Source organism: Macaca fascicularis, chromosome 11, assembly GCF_037993035.2.
Source record: "Macaca fascicularis isolate 582-1 chromosome 11, T2T-MFA8v1.1".
Lineage (NCBI taxonomy): Eukaryota > Metazoa > Chordata > Mammalia > Primates > Cercopithecidae > Macaca > Macaca fascicularis.
Genome location: NC_088385.1, coordinates 103,616,538 through 103,638,365, shown reverse-complemented (window position 1 = coordinate 103,638,365; position 21,828 = coordinate 103,616,538). Strand labels below are relative to the sequence as shown.

The 21,828-nt window shown below is 38.5% G+C and overlaps 1 protein-coding gene across 1 annotated transcript in view; it reads right to left on the bottom strand.

Annotated features, from left to right (window-relative positions):
• CFAP54 (cilia and flagella associated protein 54) overlaps nucleotides 1-21,828 on the bottom strand; it is a 377,376-nt gene that overhangs the window by 254,584 nt on the left and 100,964 nt on the right. The window contains exons 23-26 of the mRNA XM_015431414.4: nucleotides 16,043-16,179; nucleotides 12,729-12,876; nucleotides 10,899-11,054; nucleotides 6,581-6,703 (exon numbers count right to left, since the gene is read on the bottom strand). Of these exons, the coding sequence (XP_015286900.3) occupies nucleotides 6,581-6,703; nucleotides 10,899-11,054; nucleotides 12,729-12,876; nucleotides 16,043-16,179 (564 nt within the window). The remainder of the gene's footprint in view (nucleotides 1-6,580; nucleotides 6,704-10,898; nucleotides 11,055-12,728; nucleotides 12,877-16,042; nucleotides 16,180-21,828) is intronic.

Below are 21,828 nucleotides of genomic sequence, written 5' to 3'. Positions count from 1 at the left end.
CCATTGCTCCACATGAATGATCTGTCCTGCTTAAACTTGCCCACTCAACTGTAAGCTAAAATTGGTCATGAACCTCTAAGTCCATTCACTTGCATAGTCCTTCATGCCCTCTGCCAACAAAGCTGTTCCTCCTCCATCTGTCTCAGCTCTACTCTTCTTCTTGCTACAAGGTTATCCTGTCTAAAGTAGGCTCAGCCCCATAAATCTGTCTCCTTTAACTGCTTTTATTTTTGCTGATAACACTTAAAGCTTCATGAAGTTATATTTTATGTGTATGTTTGTTTCTGTCACCCCCCACTAAATCACAAGCTCTGTGAGACATCATTGGTTTCTTTTTAAATAAAGAATGTCTACAGGTAGGTATACCTAACTCTAGTTTGTCTCAGGACCTGACAAACCTTGTCTTACATTCAACCAATTCACCAATTATTTTACCTGCTTGATCTCAGGAGGCATTTGAGTTGGTAACTCTTGCTCAGAGCATACCTAAGTCTCATCCCCAGAGTGAAGCCTTCCCCAATCATCCCATCCCTTAGTGGTCATCTTCCTGTATCCCTGTTTTGTCACCACCATCCATTCATCAACTAAGCTAGAAACCTGGGTGTCATTCATTATTCATTCTTCTCCTCCTATAATTACTATGGAGTTCTCTTTAATTCTTCGTGCATATGTCAAGAACCCAAACCAGTGCCTGACACAAATAGGTAATTGTAAATATATATTGAATGAAGGAATACAACAAAAATGAAAAATCTGTTTCTATCCTGACCACACTCTTGCCTATGTCTTCTCCCAGGTTTAGATATCCAGATACAGCGCTCTTGACTGGCACAGTCTGAATTCACCTCTCCAGTTTGTCCTTTGTTGAGTTCGGGGTCCTGCACACCAATCTCAGAATCATCCTTCGACTCTGCCTAGTCAGCCCTTTCCTTCAGGCCTAACATCATTGCTTACATTCTAATGTCATGAGATTAACACACCCCTTACTCACTGACTCTTCACTTATAATCTGGCTGTTTGGTTTCTTGATATCTTCTAAGCCCCACTATCTCAATGGCTGGGTTAAGATACTTAAAGTCTGCCTGCAGGTTCCACTGAAATCACAACCTGATAAGATGATATGCAGGTTTACTGCAGTATAATAAATATATAATTAATGTTTTAGGGTTTTGAAACAAATATGTTCTGTGTGACCTTATATAATGCCTATATAATATACAAATGCAGTCACTTCCAAGATGGCCGAATAGGAACAGCTCCAGTCTATAGCTCTGAGCGAGACCGACACAGAAGACAGGTGACTGCTGCATTTCCAACTGAGGTACCTGGTTCATCTCACTGGGACTGGTTGGATAGTGGGTGTAGCCCATGGAGGGCAAGCTGAAGCAAGGCAGGGCATTGCCTCACCCGGAAAGCATGAGGGGTTGGTGGATTTCCCTTTCCTAGCCAAGAGAAACCATGAGTGACTACACCTGGAGGAACGGTACCCTTCTGCCCAAGTACTGCGCTTTTCCCACGGTCTTCACAACAGGCAGACCAGGAGATTCCCTCCCGTGCCTGGTTTGGCAGGTCCCATGCCCATGGAGCCTTGCTCGCTGCTAGCGCAGCAGTCTGAGATCAACCTGGGATGCTAGAGCTTGGCGGGCAGAAGAGCATCAGCCATTGCTGAGGCTTGAGTAGGTGGTTCTATGCTCACAGTGTAAACAAAGTGAGGGAAGCTTCAACTGGGCAGAGCCCACTGCAGCTCAGCAAGGCCTACTGCCTCTCTAGATTCCACCTCTGGGGGCAGGGCATATCTGAACAAAAGGCAGCAGACAGCTTCAGCAGACTTAAATATCCCTGCCTGACAGCTCTGAAGAGAGCAGCGGTTCTCCCAGCACAGCAATTGAGCTCCGATAATGGACAGACTGCCTCCTCAAGTGGGTCCCTGACCCCCATGTAACCTGACTGGGAGACAATCTCCTGCCAGTAGGGTCCGACAGACACCTCATACAGGCAGGTGCCCCTCTGGAACGAAGCTTCCAGGGGAAGGATCAGACAGCAATATTTGCTGTTCTGCAGCCTCTGCTGGTGATACCCAGGCAAACAGGGTCTGGAGTGGACCTCCAGCAAACTCCAACAGAACTGCAGCTGAGGGGCCTGTTAGAAGGAAAACTAACAAACAGAAAGGAATAGCATCAACATCAACAAAAAGGACGTCCACACCAAAACCCCATTTGTAGGTCACCAACATCAAAGAGCAAAGTTAGATAAAACCACAAAGATGGGGAGAAAACAGAGCATAAGCGCTAAAAATTCCAAAAAACAGAATGCCTCTTCTCCAAAGTAACACAACTCCTCAAGGGAACAAAACTGGACAGAGAATGAGTTTGATGAGTTGACAGAAGTAGGCTTCAAAAGGTCGGTAATAACAAACTTCTCCAAGCTAAAAGAGCAGGTTCTAACCCCCACATGGAAGCTAAAAACCTTGGAAAAAAGTTAGACAAATGGCTAACTAGAATAAACAGTGTAGAGAAGACCTTAAATGACCTGACAGAACCGAAAACCACAGTACAAGAACTTCGTGAAGCATAAACAAGCTTCAATAGCCGATTCAATCAAGTGGAAGAAAGGATATCAGTGATTGAAAATCAAAGTAATGAAATAAAGCAAGAAGACAAGATTAAAGAAAAAAGAATGAAAAGAAATGAACAAATGCCCCGAGAAATATGGGACTATGTGAAAAGACCAAATCTACATTTGGTTGGTGTACCTAAAAGTGACAGGGAGAATGGAACCAAGTTAGAAAGTACTCTTCAGGATATTATCCAGGATAACTTCCCCAACCTAGCAAGGGAAGCCAACATTCAAATTCAGGAAATACAGAGAACACCATAAAGACACTCCTCGAGAAGAGCAACCCCAAGACACATAATTGTCAGATTCACCAAGGTTGAAATGAAGGAAAAAATGTTAAGAGCAGACAGAAAGAAAGGTTGGGTTACCAACAAAAGGAAGCCCATCAAACTAACAACGGATCTCTCGACAGAAACCCTATAAGTCAGAAGAGAGTGGGGGACAAATTCAACATTCTTAAAGAAAAGAATTTTCAACCCAGAATTTCATATCCAGCCAAACTAAGCTTCATAAGTGAAGGAGAAATAATTACAGACAAGCAAATGCTGAGAGATTTTGTCACCACTAAGCCTCCCTTACAAGAGCTCCTGAAGGAAGCACTACACATGGAAGGGAACAACCGCTACCAGCCACTGCAAAAATATGCCAAATTGTAAAGACCACTGATGCTATGAAGAAAGTGCATCAAATAACAGGTGAAATAACCAGCTAGCATTATAATGACAGGATCAAATTCACACATAACAATATTAACCTTAAATGTAAATGGGCTAAATGCCCCAATTAAAAGACACAGACTGATAAAATGGATAAAGGGTCAAGACCCATTGGTGTGCTGTATTCAAGAGACCCATCTTACATGCAAAGACACACATAGTCTCAAAATAAAGGGATGGAGGAAGATCTACCAAGCAAACGGAAAGCAAAAAAAAAAAAAACAGCAGGGGTTGCAATCCTGATCTCTGATAAAACTGACTTTAAACCAACAAAGATCAAGAGACAAAGAAGGCCATTACATAATGGTAAAGAGATCAGTTCAACAAAATGAGCTAACTATCCTAAATATACATGCACCCAATACAGGAGCACCCAGATTCATAAAGCAAGTTCTTAGAGACCTACAAAGAGACTTAGACTCCCACACAATAATGATGGAAGACTTTAACACCCAACTGTCAATATTAGACAGATCAATGAGAGAGAAAATTAACAAGAATATCAAGGACTTGAATTCATCTCTGCACCATGCAGATCTAATAGACATCTACAGAACTCTCCACCCCAAATCAACAGAATATACATTCTTCTCAGCACCACATCGTACTTATTCTAAAATTGACCACATAATTGGAAGTAAAACACTCCTCAGCAAATGTAAAAGAACAGAAATCACAACAAACTGTCTCTCAGACCACAGTGCAATCAAATTAGAACTCAGGATTAAGAAACTCACTCAAAACCGCACAACTACATGGAAACTGAACAACCTGCTCCCAAGTGACTGCTGGGTAAGTAAAAAAAATGAAGGCAGAAATAAATAAGTTCATCGAAAACAATGACAAAAAGGACACAATGTACCAGAATCTCTGGGACACAGTTAAAGCCATGTTTAGAGGGAAATTTATAGTACTAAATGCCCACAGGAGAAAGCAGGAAACATCTAAAATTGATACCCTGACATCACAATCAAAAGAACTAGAGAAGCAAGAGCAAACAAATTAAAAAACTAGAAGACAAGAGATAACTATATACCACTGCTCAATGAAATAAAAGAGGACACAAACAAATGGAAGAACATTCCATGCTCATGGATAGGAAGAATCAACATTGTGAAAATGGCCATACTGCCCAAGGTAATTTATAGATTCAATGCCATCCCCATCAAGCTACCAATGACTTTCTTCACAGAATTGGAAAAAGTTTTATATGAAACCAAAAGAGAGCCCACATACCCAAGACAATCCTAAGCAAAAAGAACAAAGCTAGAGGCATCATGCTACCTGACTTCAAACTATACTATGAAGCTACAGTAACCAAAACAGCATGGTACTGGTACCAAAACAGATACATAGACCAATGGACTCAGAAATAACACCACACATCTACAACCATCTGATCTTTGACAAACCTGACAAAAATAAGCAATGGGGAAAGGATTCCCTATTTAATAAGTGGTTCTGGGAAAACTGGCTAGCCATATGCAGAAAGCTGAAACTGGATCCCTTCCTTATACCTTACACAAATTTAACTCAAGATGGATTAAAGACTTAAATGTAAGACCTAAAACCATAAAAACCCTAGAAGAAAACCTGGCAATACCATTCTGGACATAGGCATAGGCAAATACTTCATGACTAAAACACCAAAAGCAATGGCAACAAAAGCCAAAATAGACAAATTGGATCTAATTAAACTAAAGACCTTCTGCACAGCAAAAGAAACTATCATCAGAGTGAACAGGCAACAAACAGAATGGGAGAAAATTTTTGCAATCTATCCATCTGACAAAGGGCTAATATCTAGAATCTACAAAGAACTTAAACAAATTTACAAGAAAAAAACAACCCCATCAAAAAGTGGGCAAAGGATATGAACAAACACTTCTCAAAAGAAGACATTTATGCAGCCAACAGACATATGAAAAAATGCTCATCATCACTGGTCATCAGAGAAATGCAAATCAAAACCACAATGAGGCCGGGCGCGGTGGCTCAAGCCTGTAATCCCTGCACTCTGGGAGGCCGAGACGGACGGATCACGAGGTCAGGAGATCGAGACCATCCTGGCTAACATGGTGAAACCCCGTCTCTACTAAAAAAATACAAAAAACTAGCCGGGCGCGGTGGCGGGTGCCTGTAGTCCCGGATACTCGGGAGGCTGAGGCAGGAGAATGGCGTGAACCCGGGAGGCGGAGCTTGCAGTGAGCCGAGATCCGGCCACTGCACTCCAGCCTGGGAGACAGAGCGAGACTCCGTCTCAAAAAAAAAAAAAAAAAACCACAATGAGATACCATCTCACACCAGTTAGAATGACGATCATTAAAAAGTCAGGAAACAACAGATGCGGGATAGGATGTGGAGAAATAGAACGCTTTTACACTGTTGGTGGGAGTGTAAATTAGTTCAACCATTGTGGAAGACAGTGTGACAATTCCTCAAGGATATAGAACTAGAAATACCACTTGACCCAGCGATCCCAATACTGGGTATATACCCAAAGGATTAGAAATCATTCTACTATAAAGTCACATGCACATGTATGGTTATTGCAGCACTATTCACAATAGCAAAGACTTGGAACCAACCCAAATGTCCATCAACAATAGACTGGATAAAGAAAATGTGGCACATATACACCATGGAATACTATGCAGCCATAAAAAAAGATGAGTTCATGTCCTTTGCAGGGACATGTATGAAGCTGGAAACCATCATTCTCACCAAAATATCACAAGGACAGAAAACCAAACACCACATGGTCTCACTCATAAGTGGGAGTTGAACAATGAGAACACATTGACACAGGAAGGGGAACATCACACATCGGGGCCTCCTGGTGGGGGGCTGGGGGAGGGATAGCATTAGGAGAAATATCTAATGTAAATGACGAGTTGATGGGTGCAGCAAACCAACATGGCACATGTATACCTATGTAACAAACCTGCACGTTGTGCACATGTATCCTGGAACTTAAAGTGTAATAATAATAATAATTTAAAATATATATATATATACACAAATGCTATTTCAGTAACATCAAATTTTAGTTTGTGAACTAAAGTTTCATCAAAAAGTTCAACAACAGATTGCTATTCTATAATGTTTAACCTCTACATTTGCTTTTGATCTAAAAATGCTTTTGGGGTGCTATTTTTAAACATGTTCTTATTGTGATTAAAAGTAGACTTTCCAAATCATCATTGCTCCTAAATTTTATAATACTAGATAAAGAATGAGATAAATACCTTTGTTATGTAGAAGATACAACAAGCTATCATGTGCTGTATACTTTCAAAGCTCGCAGTATGTTTCTTCGAGCAGACAATATTTGGTAGTCCTTGCAAAACCACTATACACTTTATCAGGATCTAAAAATTAGAATCACAATGATTTCTGTTTTAAAATGTCATCCTTACTCATTTCATTACAAAATGTTCCATTCAAATCATGCAAGCTTTAAGACATAAAATTTTATTATTATCAATAATTATTGATAAATTGTTTATTAGGTATAAAGGAAAGTACACTGAGATAAAGTTGATACATTCAATTTTGGGATTAGTCCTTCACCTACAGCAACTTGAAAATTAGTGGAAAGAATAAAATAAAAACACAAATGACTATAAAACAAAGCATATTTTGATAAATATCTTAAAAGATATAGTCAGAATGTTACATGCATTTGAGAAACTATCACATCCAGGTATAGAAGGACCTTGAAAAAGCAGATGGAAGATTATATGGCATATTAAATATTACATAGTGATTCCAGGTACTTGAAGTAATAGTTCCTTTAAAATTAAAACCAAACATTTATACCTCAGGAAATCAATTAATATTGGTGTTTACTTCCTATTCTCCTTGCTTCATATTATATGATCTTAAATTTGATCAAGAGCTAGATGAATAAGTTTAGCTTTTCAAAAGTAGCGCTGAGATTGCATCAATCTATTCATCATTTAGATTAACCCAAAGGACAAATTAATATATGAATGTTGGTTCTTTGGGGGCACATTAATTGCTTCAAGCTCTCATTCTAACAATACTGTTACCATTGTTACGGTACACTCATCTCTAAGATTTTTAAAATTCCTCCCCACCCTAATCACCCTCTCCCACACTACCATATCATATCCCTAAATCATGTGAACACCCTAGTAGTTTTGGAGTTTTCCCGAGGCCCATATAAATATAAATACATATATGTGTATAAAAATATAACATACCTAGGAGGGTTGGTGTTTTACAAAATGGGATTTGTATATACTTTTCTGAATCGTGTATTTTTTCCTTCAACCATGCCTTTGGTTGTGAACATTTCTCATAAGACATGGTTTTTGGACAACCATGTCTGGTGAGAAATGCTCTAAATCTACAGGTATAGCTCTAATTCATTGTTTCTAATGGCTGCATAATATTATTTGGTGTGGATCAGGCATAATTTACTCAGCCTTTTCCAGGACTTCATGGTGCATATTTTCATGGTTGTACAATCTGGGAGTACTGTTACTTCTCTTTGTCACCAGCTCTTTTGCCAACACCAAGAATGTCACAGTAAATACCCTTTTACATGCTCAGTTGCCAACTATGATTAGCAATCAAGATGCCAGCTTTGAGATGATACCCAGTGAAGATGAGATACCATCCTCCAGAACACAGTATACATTCTAAACCAATGACAGCATGTAGCACTGTGTCCCAGTAGGTTCCGCAGGTCCAGGAACCAAGAGGTGGAACTAGGAGTGGCATTATTTCAACTGGAGGTTTTATTCTATAGGATAAATTACTAACAGAAGAATTGCTGTGTCAGATAAATGTATTTTTAATTTTATTAAAATTTTATTCTATAGGATAAATTACTAACTGAGGGACTATCACATCAAGTATATTTGTTTTTAATCTTGCTTAAAATTAGATTTAATTTAATTTAAAATTACTTTACCAAAATTAAAATGCTTGTAACAATTCACAATTTCCCCATGTATGAATGAGAATGCAATTGTCCCACATCTTCACCAGCAAATCTTTTCAATCCTGCCAGTGATATTCCATTGTTAATTTAATGTGAATTTCTATGAATATTCAGAATTTGAGCATCTTTTCATATATTTCTCACTCACTTGAATTTGCTCTCCTGTGAACTGCTTATTCATATCCTGTGCCTATTTTTCTATTAGGTTATTGTCAGTTTGCAAGACTTTTCGTTATACTTGTATATATATTTGCCCTCTGTCACATTTGGAGATGCTTTTTTCCAAATCTATAAATGTTCTTCTATCTTTGTTATAGTCCTTTTTGTTGCACATAGGTTCTTTGTTGCAGTCTTGGTTAGAAATGTTTCCCCCCAAACCCTGGACTGCATATGTCATCTCCTAAGATATTTTTTCCTAAAGTTTTTGCTTTATTTTACACTTAAGTCTTTGATAAATCTGGACATTTAGTATATGGTACAAATAGGAATCAAACTCGATTTTCTCTCAGGTGAACATCCAGGCATTTTACCATCATTTAGTAAAAATGTCCATTCTCTTTCCACTGAATGGGAATGGCAACTCTGTCACATATTACATTCTCATATATATTGAGGCCTATTTCTAGAAACTCCCTTCTGTTCTACTCATCTTTTCCAATTCCAAACAATACAATTCAATTAGAGACTTCTTTCCTAAGACTTCCCATAGCTACAATCCATTCTCTAGCCAAAGGTATCCCGAATCAGTGGGATTCTAGAAAGTAACAGTGGATACTGTAAACTCAGCCAATTGAGCGGCTGCTGTTCCCAATGTGGTATCTTTGCTAAGCTAACACACATTAAAAGGTATGCATTGATATAGCTAATGTTTTCTTTTCTATCCTAGTTCCCATTAACACTGGACAGATAAAAGTATGCATTTCAAGTCTTGTCCCAAGACAATGAATGTTCTTATAAATTCTGACACAATTTTATGTGAAAGGATATAAACTTTCTGGACATTCCTCAAAACAAAACATTGGGCCACTATATCAATGACATCATGTTGATCAGACTTAATGATCAAGAAATGTCAAGTACATTGAAGACCTTGATAAACACCTTCCAATGGGTAGAAATAGACCCAATGATGATTCAGAGGGCTGCCACATTAAATATCTGGGGGAGGCTGGGATACCCCCTCCAAAGTAGGTCTGACATCTGGCATCTCTCACCTTTAAAAAGAAAGACCATGCCAGGTCAGCACCTTTGGATTTTGGAGGAACCATACTCCACCCTTGAGAAAACTGCTCCATCTATTTACAACTGACCCAGAAGGCTGTCAACTATGAGTCTAGATTTTGGACTCTGGGGGCAGATCTCCAGCAGCTGTCGGGAATGTAGGAGAAGGAGACACACTTATGCTCCGCAGAGTCCCTCCAAGGTGAATCTTTTTTAAGTTACTCAAGCTGTCTAGTTAGTATTCCCAATCAAGTACTAAAAATTTTTGGACTTTGTGTGAGTTCACTCACATCTTCTAGGATGACAAAAATTGTCTCAGTGATGATGATCATGATGCTGACGATGACAGTGACAATGATGGCGATAACTTTCTGCAAGTCTCAGCAGCAAAATCTTATATCTCTCATTACTTCCCCGTAGTAAGCCAAATTCTAAGATGGTCCCCAGGATTCTTCCCCCTGGTGTACATGCCCTGTATGATTCCTTCCCCTTGAGTGTGAACAGGGCTCCTGAATGTGATGAGCTCATCAGTCTCATGATTACATTACCCTAGATAAGGCTCCTCACAGCATACTGGAGGAGACTCTCCTACAGCCTTGAAAAGGCAAAGTGCCATGATGTGGAAAGGTCATGTGGCAAGGAATTAGTAGTTGGCCTTTAGGAGCTAAGGACCTCCTATGTAAAACCTCAAGGAAATGAATTCTCTCAATAACAGTGAACTCAGAAAAGGACCTCCAGCCTCAGATGAAATCACAGCCCTGGCCAACACTTTGATTTCAACCTCGTAAGACCCTAAACAGAAGACTCAGCTAATCTATATCCAACCTCTTAACCCACAGAAACTATGAGATCATAAATGAGTGTCCTTTCAAGCCACTAAATCCATGGTGATAAGTTAAGAAACATAAAAACTCTACAATCCCTTCAGCCAGGTCTCAGCTACCCTTTTTCCATAAATCCTAACTCCTCCATCACCAATACACCTGGTATTTTGTCTTGGGTCTTCCATCACATTTTTCCCCAGATGATGGATTTAACAACATCCCTTGAATAAATATTGTTGTTTCTGACACTACAAGAACATAAAAATTAAAATAACTTTAAAACTCTAGAAAGGTAAATTGCCAATATTTAAATATGGACAGGAACAAGGACGAATATTTTCAGAGAAATCCATTTTGTGTCCTTATCTGTATTTGCCCAGACATAGAATTTATTAAAGTGTTTTTCAGTTAACTCCTAAAATTTCATAATACTGGTTCCTGACCTATTTGCCCTTTATAAAAGATACATGGCTTTTCTTTTCTAAAATGAATTGTTAAGTTGCTGTTATAAAGATTCCCTTCTCTTGGGGAGAGGAATACCCTTACCTGTACAACAGGTACCAAAACAATATTGTGATAGATTATGGGAGCAAGAAGGCCATAACACTGAGTCACAGCTTGAAGCGCATAGCTGCAATCATTTAGGAAGTTGCTAAGTTCCAATGCCACTAATACTCTCTCACATTCAATGAGTCTGGCAACCTGTAAAGAAACAGGCATTGTTACTCAGATTCAACATAGGTGCTTAGCTTATGTGTCTCTAAAGAGAAGAAAGGGTAGAAAATGTGATCCTTCTGGCTAAAAATAACATGAGTTTTTGTATTTTAGAAAAATCTAAATTCAGAAACAACTCTAACTCTCCAATAATGCTACCTATAGATAGCATGATCTTAGAATTAAACTTCAGAATTTTTCATGAAACAATACAAGTACCATGACAGAAACCAGTTTTTTTATCTATAAGCTAAAAAGTTGGCTATATTTTTATATTTTAAAAAATCTAGTTTTCAAAAATATAAATTATAATAACAATTAAAATATATAAAATCTCTATAATATTGCCCCCGTTTGATTAACAGGTTCTCATTTCCGTTTTTGATTTGAAAGAAAACGGTAAATTTTCAGTAAACCAAGCTAACCTCCTATTCTGCTTCTGCTAATTATACTTTGCTACTTAAATTTAAATGATAGTAAAATGTAACGTTAAGGTTTTGAGAGTAAATGCCACTTAAAAAGAATAGTAATCCTTTCTTACTCCTCTTTTTCCTTTCCTGGGGAAAGATTTCATTATTTTTCTCTCTCTCTCTCTCTCTCTATATATATATATACATTCAAGATTATGTACAAAGAAACTGTCTGAGTGGTAACCAGAAATTTCCATATAATCAGTTTTTACTAAAATGGTAGTCTAGCATTCCGGAATTCATTGAAGTACTTGAAAATTGTCTTTGTTTTCAGACTGAATACGCTGAAAGAAGAAGCTGAAGGCAATTTAGTAGGAACAGGTTGATGACGGTTGTGAGTACTTGGGCTCTACAGGACAGTGAACTTGTCTTGGGCAAAGAATCATTTTTTTCACTTTTATATCCCCAGAAACTGGCATAGTCCCATGTAACAATGTCTTGGTTAATTAATTAATTAGTTAATGGATGGGTAGGAAATAGCAACTGTAAAAAACATAGACAGCTAAAGCCTCCATACTTAAAGAAGGAAAGAGAGAAAGAAAAGTGAACTTTGAGCAGGAATGAAAAAAAAATAATGTAGGATCATTACTAAATGCAAGAGCATTATAGAGTTGCAGATGTACATACAGCAATGTTCATAACCACACTGAGAATCTATCAATAGGAGACAGGTTACATTCCTGCCTCCATGAAGACAATATTATAATTGAAAATAATGTGACAGATTGATATATACCAGCATGAAAATATGTGCAAGATATATTATAAAAGTGTTAAAAAGGCAAGTTGCAGAATAGCAAGTAGATCATAATCCCATTTTCCTAAATAATAATAACAGATTTGTCTAGGTATATGTTCTTAGAGAAATTATATGAAAGCAAAATTGTTATATTCTTAGAGGTAATAAGATTACAATGGGTTTCACTTTATATGTTACATATTTTTGAATGTCTGAAATATATAGTATTTTTGTATACCGGGGGGAAAGAAATAAATTAAAAAGAAGAGAAAGAGCATGAACTCCGGTCTGTGAAACTTATATGAAATATCACATAAAGTCGCATAATCAGACAATGTCCTTTCAGTCCATTCACGAAACAAGCTATGCAATCACTCAAAAAACATGGCCTTAAAACATCAAGAAAATAATACAGTGAATCTGACATGTTTTTAGTCACTTTAATTCACTCACTTGTTGAGATGGGAAAATCTCATTGCCTTTAATATTATCACAGAAAAGATTTTCTTCTTTAATTTTGATGTCACTTATTACAAAAATATTTCTAAGAAAAAGGTACAATAGGATTGAAGAAGTCTCTGCCAAAATATCTGAATGTAATCTGCAATATGAAGTAAATGGCAGGTATAAATATAAAATGATTTAGCAGGTCAACTTGTCTTTTTACATTGATTTGTTTTCAGCAGCTACACAATGATCCCAAAAAAGCAACAAAAATATTTAGAATAGCTACTCTTGCACAGACAAGTTCACAACTAAGAAAATTAAACTACTGAAATATTATGTCACAGATACATAAAATTAATTAGTGGCAATTTTTGGGGTTCTAATACATAAAGTTATTTTTTATCAAGATAACAAAATCAGTATAGATTTTCAGAAGGTTGAGAAATAGGTCCAATGTTTCAATTAATGCATTTCCTGAAAATGAGGGTCATTTATATCAAGCTCAGCCTTGGTTAAAAAGAGAATCTTAATAACTCTTAGATTATTTCTAATTATCTTTTCTAAATTGCAGTTGACAGAGCCAACCATTGGCAAAGCTGTGAAATCTGCAAAGTCTTCCTTGTGTCCAGTATTCCACCCCTTGCCCTTAGCCTTCCTTGGTGACAAACCCTCCCTCTTAAGCTTTGGGCTTAACTACTCACAATACCCCCATCCCTATAAAACAGGAAAGTGCTGATATCATTAATTCACACTGGAAGATGATCCCTTTCGCCACTATGTTAAACTTTAAAATTATCTTTACCAGGAAGATTTTAGGTCTCCCACGATTGCGACTCATACTAAACTTGCTCTTTGACCTTCAGCACCTTGACACGTGCAATTAGTCCAAGTTGTCACCCCCTGGCTCCATTTCCTTCTCTACCCAGCTCGGACGCTGGTCAGTCTTTTCAATAATAATCTTTCTAGCAGGTTAGGTTCTGTCACCTCTTTATTTTGTGCAATAATCAATTTGCCTGACCTTGCACAGATGTCACTGTCCAATTTTTCTCTCTCTCTGACAACGATCACTTACTGATTCTGCTCACTCATTCTTTCTTTCATTCATGCTAGCAATTGCTGAATGCCTACTATGTACAAGACACTGTTCTAGGCCCTCGGGTATAAAGATGAATCAAATGGGGTCTTTAACACCAAGGAGCTTCTTCAGTACAAATTCATGTTCAATTACATCAACTGAGTCATTACTGCATCTCAACAACACTTCCATTTATCCCTGATGTCTCCTTGTTGACATTCCCCACAAAAAAAATATTTCTAAATCCTTTGTTCTTTCCACCCATGAGCTCTTATGTCCACCAGGCTCTGCCACCATAGTGTTATCATCACCTACATTTTCTTCTTCAGTGTCCCCCTCTCTACTGGCTGCCTTCTCTCCACACTCCACAATTCTTTCCTTCAGCCTGCCTCCCCACTAAGCTTCTGCATGCTCTCCTCCTCTTTACCACCAAACTTCACATGAGTAGTCTTTGCTTGTTCGGATGTTTCATTTTCTTTTTTTCCTTAGCCAATTGCAAAATGGTTTCTGGCCTATCATGCTACAAAAGTGGCTCTCTGGAATTCACCAATGGCCTCCTAATTGCCAACTCCTCTTCATTTGTGTTCTACTCAACCCTCTCTGTGGCATTTTATTGAGCAGCTGCTCTGCCTGACCTGGCGCTGATATTTAATATCTCTGGTCAGTCCCTCTTTGGTGATACTTTCACTTTCTCTAGCAATGCACTTTCTTGGACTTTCATTTTCTGGACAGCTTCTTTTCAATATCTTTCCTTGGTTCCATCTTCTACTTCTGCTCCCTAAATATTAAGCAATGCCTAGGGTTCAATTCTCGCCTTCTGTCTTTTCTGTTAAACAGTCGTTTCCTGGGAGATACCATTCATTTTCAAGACATTGATGATGAACTCAATGGACAATTTGCCTTGATGCTCTCTTGAGTGTCAGCACTAGGTAAATAAACCTACTAGCATCTCATATTCACAAAGGCATCCTGATGGAAAAACCAAACTCAAAATATTCTAAATCAAATTAATTATCTTCCTCCAAGAACTTGTTCTACCTCTCATATCCCCTTAGTAAATGTCACGGACTTCCCAGTCAGTTAACAGTAGAAATCCCAGTCACTTTTCACTTTCTCTCTTATCCCCACAAGTCACATAATATCTAAGTCCTGTCTCTTCCTCCTCTAAAATGCCTCTGAAATCCATCCCCCCATAGCACATAGCATCCTTGTACATAGAAAATGCTAAGTCTGCATTTGTTTAATTGAATGGAATTATCAATGTCTTGCCTGAATCAATATTTGCATATTTAAGCTCATTATTTTTGACTGAGGAATGAAGGGTTTTGTCTCCTTGTTTTAAAACTTTCAGGCATTAACAGCCAGGTGAGGGAGATTCTTGTTGCTTTTGAATTTGTTACTGAGACCGACTGAAATTACACTAAAGCTCATTTCTGAGCCTGCTTCAAAACTTTGTTCTTTTAAGGAAAATGGCAGTGAAGACAAATGATAGTAATTCTATATGGCTTCTACTGGCCTATTTGCAGTTGCCAATGGTGTAATCCTGGGAGCCTCTTCTAGCAAAGGAAAAGCCTTCTTAACCTAACAGTCAACCTGTCAGACCATAACCTTAACCCCAATTTGACCTTTCTCTAGTACAGAAGTTCCCAATGCATATTTGTGTTTAAGGATATAACTGGTATTACTTTGGTTTGTAGTTGGTATTTTTATTTCATAACCTTCAACCTTAGGCCTCCAGTGTTTTTGCTGACTCTAGAAAGAAAGTTTCTCGGCCAGGCATGGTGGCTTATGCCTGTAATCTGGGCACTTTGGGAGGCTGAGGTGGGCAGATCACTTGAGGCCAGGAGTTCGAGACCAGCCTGGCCAACATGGCAAAACCCCATCTCTACTAAAAATACAAAAATTAGCAGGGCGTGGTGGTGCACATCTGTAATCCCAGCTACTCGGGAAGCTGAGGCATGAGAATCTCCTCAGCCCAGGAGGCGGAGGTTGCAGTGAGCCAAGATCATGCCACTGTACTCCAGCCTGGGCAACAGAGTGAGTGAGTATTAAAAAAAAAAAAAAAGAAAGAAAGTTTCTAACAAGCACATGAGACCTTGCAATGTATACTTTTATTACAATAGTTATTAGAAATCATTTTATATGGACTATCTGAACATGATATAAAAAATAATCCCAGGCTTCACATCCAGCATCTATATTTTGAATAAGCAAATTAATATTTTAGAAGGATATTTCTAATTACCTTCTCTGTGTAATAGTAATTATATTGCTTAAACAAATAACAGATTGTTCATCCTGAAGTGGCGAAGCAACAAAATAATCCCAAACTGGTGAGAAAACTTTCTTAGCCAATTCATAGTTACCAACTTGATAGGCAACCTATAACAAAAAGCACACATTTATGTAATAGTTTTATTTGTGAATGAATGTTTTAAACAATAATTCTTAAAATGTACAATATATGACAGCATTTTATAAGGTGCGATCACACACTCATTTCAGATACAATTATTCACATTTGCTGTTCTATTCTATAGTACCATAGTCAGGTAATGGCCACTGGCAAGGGAGACAGACACATTTTTGAAAACTCTTTTATTTCTAAATTGCATGGAAATTTGAAACTCTGTAAGGATGTTTCAAATCCTCATAAGCAAAACAAAGATCACATCTGAGCCAAATTAATTTCATTTCCATCTATCTCAGCAGTGCACTCCATTTATTACAGATACTGTTATAATGAACAATCTGTTCCAAGAGAAACAATCAGATTTCCCAAGCCCAATATATGAAAAATACTTTATTCTTTTCTGGTTCTGACTGACACTTTCAGAGCTTTGTGCAACAAAAAGTTCATAAGCTGAAAAGAGTATGGAATAAAACAGAGAAATTTCCCAAGAAGACAATATATGTTTTAAGTTTAACAAATTTAACTTTGGACAAAATTAATAATTTTACTTGTGAAGCCTGGAAGCTCAAAGAAAAAAACTGTAGAATATATTTCTTTAAAGACGTTCCTAAAAAGCACTCCATTTAAATATGTAAGTAACAATACAAAATCTCAGCAAATGAGTTCTACACTGCTTCAAATCCTTTATGGAAACAGCTAAGGTATAAAGTATAAATGCATTCATGGAATGAAGTGAATGACAAGTTACTAGAATATTCTCCACTCCAGGGAATAACTTAGAGGGCCAGAATTTTTCAAATCTGCCAATGAATACTCATGATCTCCAACCAGTAAGCTTTTATGAAGTTTCTAGTCTGTGTTAGGCACTGTAGAGATAGACTCTTCAAAGTTTAGATAGAGATGGTATCCGACTCTATGAAACTGGAATTAGGTTAAAGGCATAAAACCCATAACATCACAGAAAAACTACAAAGAATAACATAATTGCAGAGGCTTTAGAAAAGGAGATATGAAGACTTCAAGGAAAACGCAGGGCTTGAGTTGAACCCTAAGGCAGAGATAAGATTCCGATTGGCACAGTTAAAACAGAATCTGCAAAAGGTCCAGTAATGGAAATGACTCTAAAGTACACTTAGGAGAGACTGGAGAGGCAGGTCAGAGTTTGGGAAAAAAAAAAAAAAAAAAAGTAGACATTTCATCCCTACAAGGTCTGAGACGAAAAACAAATGAAAAAAAAAAAAACCAAGTGGGTAATATGATTGGACAAGTTCAAGTGGGACATGATTTCAGAAGGCCTTGAAAATCAGGTGGAAGAATTTAAAGCTGTCAAGTACTGGACTAAGCACTTTATGTGCATTGCTGTATTTATTCTTCATCAAAGTTCTACAAAGTGAGCTCTATTGCCATCCCTATTTATGAATGAGGAAACTAGAACATTGAAAAGTAGAATAATTTGTACAGAGCCTGACAGTCAGTAAAAATAGTGAGGCCAAGTCTTAGTGTGGTAAATGAGTCGCTTTTTTGGGCTACATTAATCAAATGACACAGCTGTACTAAGTGGTCACTGAAATATAAATATATATATAATTATTAAGGTTTATCAAGGAAAGCAATAATAGATGATGTGTAAGAGTGTTGGTGAAACTATAATTTAACTGTTCTTTTCTTGTAAAAAGTATCCTTTTTAAAATAATATTATCTGTTCAATTAGTTAACATTGCAAAACAAGAAAAGATACTGTGATAAAAGTAAGGTTTATAAAATCATGAGGTTTTGTGAGGTTTCTTTAACAGAGGAGTGCCATGATATAAGCATGTTCAAAAATGGTTAATCTGGTCCTGGTAGTGATGTGCAGAACAGATTTTAGAGGGGCTGAATTAAAATGAGAAAGAAGCACTAAAAGACGAATGAAATAATGAAGTACAGTAGGTACCTCCTTTTTGATGCCTGACCTTGGCTTGACTTCCAGAATTCCACTCTTAGTTTTCCTTTTACTTCTTTTCCTCGACCTCTTTATATTGGTATGCCCCAGGGTTCACTCTTTGAACTGCTCCTCTTTTCTGTCTACCCTCATTTCTTGTTGATACCACTTAGTCCCATAGTTTTGTCACCCTCAAATCCCTCTCCTGCCCAGACCCCTTCCCCAAATTCCAGATTCATACATCTAACTGACTACTCAACAATTCTCTCCATATACACTAAACACCTTACCTCAACATGCCTCGAACTGAACTGATCTCCCACTCCCCCGAACCTCCACCACCCACAGCCTTCCCCAACTCAGTTGATGTCAACTCTGCCCTTTCAATTGGTCAGATAATACCTTAGGGTCATCTTTTATTTTTCTCTTTATGGACTCCTGTTAGCTCCTCCTTCAAAACATGTCCAGACACTGACTACTTCTCACCACATCAACTACTACCACACTGGCCAAGCCACCTTCACCTCTCACTGGGTTACAGTAGTAGATAGTGTCGCCACTCTACCCACTTATGGTCTATTTTCAATGTAGCAGCCAGGGTGAACCTTTAAAAACAGGAGTCACATTACATCATACCACTACTCCAAACTGCCCAATCGCTGTCCACTTCACTCAAGTCAAAAGCCAAAGTCCCTGTAATGCCCTGGAAGTCTTTTCATGATCTGCTCTCCAGCTACCCAGTCACCTCTTAGCTCTTTGACCTCTCCTTTTACTCTCCATGGGTCCCTCTGCTCCAGCCACACAAGCCTCCTGCTGTTTATCAAGCATACCAGGTACACTTCTGAAAACCTTAGGGCTTTTGCTCTAGCTGTTCGTTCTGCAAATGCTCTTCTCCCAGAGAGCCATTCCCTCATCTCCTTCAAGTCCTTGCTTAAATCTCACCTTCCTTGATCACCCTCTTTAGTATTGTAATCTACCTTCCATTCACCCACTTCACATTTCTAATTCGTTTTACATACTCCACTTGGTTTTTCCATAGCATTCATTATCTTCTGAAATACTAGATAATTCACTTGTTTACTGTGGGCATTGTTTATTACCTGTCTCCTACCATGGCATTCTGTTCATGTTGCTTGGAACAGCAGTTCTCAAAGCATGGTCCCTGGGCCATCAGCGTCACCCAGGAACTTGTTAGAAATGCAAATTCCCAGACCCAAACTCAGGTCTAGTGAATCATAAACTCTGGCAGTGGGACCCAGCAATCTACTTAACCAGTACTCCAAGTCATTCCTATGTGCACTTAAGTTTTAGAGTCACTAACCTGGGCAACGCCTGGCACAGAGTAAGCCCTCAGATAATGTGTCGAATTAATTTAAAAATCCTCTTTTCCTGATAATATCCCTCTACCCACAGAGAAGGACACCCAGCAGTTGTACTAGACTATAACAGGGTTGACAGGGCCAGAGTGAGTGCCTGACTCAAGCTGGGTGTTTTAGAGACTCCCCTGCAAAGCAAGATGGGCCCCCATCCAAAGTTTGGTTCTGATGTTAAGATTGATGACACTCCACACAGCAGGAAAATTTGAGAGAAAGTATATTACTTATACAAGGGACTTCTTGGGAAAGCTTGACAGGCACAAGCCTGTCTGGACTGGCTTGGGCAAGGCAGAGGGAGAAAGCAGGTTGGGCCTTCATAGAAGTTGAGAGATAGGACTGGGGAAAGTCCATGCTGACTAGAAGGTTTAAATTTCCTGCTGCCACAAAATGAGAAGGTGAGCTCATAGGCCTTCTTATCATCCTGCCTAGATGTGGGGCCAAAGGCAAAAAGAAGGGCAAGGTTTAAAAACAAGTCATGGCCAGGTGCTGTGACTCATGCCTGTAATCCCAGCATTTTGGGAGGCCAATGTGGGCAGATCACCTGAGGTCAGGAGTTCGAAACCAGCCTTAGGTCTGGGAAGTGGGGGAATGGAAGATAGGTTACAACATTAAATAGGGTGATCAAGGAAGGTGAGATTTAAGCAGAAACTTAAAGAAGATGATGGAATGGCTCTCTGGGGTAAGAGCATTTGCAGAAGGAACAGCTAGAGCAAAAGACCTAAGGTTTTCAACCAACATGATGAAATCTATCTCTTCTAAAAATACAAAAATTAGCCAGGTGTGGTGGCACATGCCTGTAATCCCAGCTACAAAGGAGGCTGAGGCAGAACTGCTTGACCTCGGGAGGCGGAGGTTGCAGTGAGCCACAATCGCACCACCGCACTCCAGCCTGGGCAACAGAGTGAGACTCCATCTCAAAGAAAAATAAATAAATAAATAATAAAAATAAGTCAATAAAAAATAAAAACAAGTCACAAGTCAGCTGTCAAACACCAAAAATGAGGTCAGGGCATTCCAGCCTTGGCAACAGAGTAAGACCATCTCAAAAAAAAAAAAAAAAAAAAAAGGAGAGATCAGACTCTTTATTATGCTAGTTGGGCCAATTACATTCTCTTTCCCAGGAATTTGGAGCCACAATTAGAGGCCAGTCAGCTGATCTCCGTTTATAGCTGAAATTGAGTAATATATAAAAACTCAGGAACTGCCATCTTTCCTCCAAAGATGGAGAAGTAATGAAAGCCAGTGTTTAGAGAAAAATACAAGAAAGCAGACATATAGGGAGAACCAGAAGTATGAGACCTAGAGCTGCCTGGACTTTGCTACATTCCCAGGGCCTAGCTGCATTACCCAAGCTGAGCTGGTTCCATGACTTGCAATCAGGGTTTTAACTGAAACCATAAGTCAGAATTATCTAAACAAGTATTACTGTCATCATAATGACATTGATTTAAAAAAAAAAAAACATATTTCAAAGGATGAAGTGATGACATCTAGCATATAACCTGGCACAAGATAAACATTGACTAAATGATTCATCCATAAATAGATGAGTGGAAAGAGTGGTAATATTCAGATAGAGGATGAGAGGGTAAAGAAGAGTTAAAACTCTTTTTTTTGTTGTTGTTGTTGTTTTTAAGACAGGGTCTCGCTCTGTCACCCAGGCTGAAATGCAGTGGCATGATCTTGGCTCACTGCAACCTCCACCTCCTGGGCCCAAGTAATCCTCCTGCCTCAGCCTCCTAAGTAGCTGGGATTACAGGTGCATGCCACCACGTCTGGCTAATTTTCGTATTTTTAATAGAGACAGGGTTTCACCATGTTGCCCAGGCTGGTCTTGTACTCCTGAGCTCAAGCAATCTGCCTCCCTCAGCTTCCCGACGTGCTGGGATTACAGGCGTGAGCCACCATGCTGAGCCTTTTTTTTTTATTTGAATAAAAAATAAAATAGACAAAAGACAAATCATTATTAATAAAAGGGGTTTTGATTAATAATGGGTTTTAATGAATTCACATACAAAGTGGGAGTCATGTGAACTTCATTTTCCCTTCACCTGCCACCATCGTGATTGCTGACAAAGCATTCATGTTCCAACATCAAACTCTACTGCCAACACAGATCATGAAGACCTGCTGATTAACACCAACACAGGGAGAGAATAAAAAGGAAATTGAGAGAGGAAGAGGTAAAGACAGTGAAAGGGAGGGAAGAGGGTTAAAGAGAAGAGGAGCCCTCTAAGGAGCAGAGGGTCACTTAACAGATTGGAGAGATGCAGGCTCTAGAAGACTTGGTACATGTTAGGTGTCCAATATGTGACTTCCTG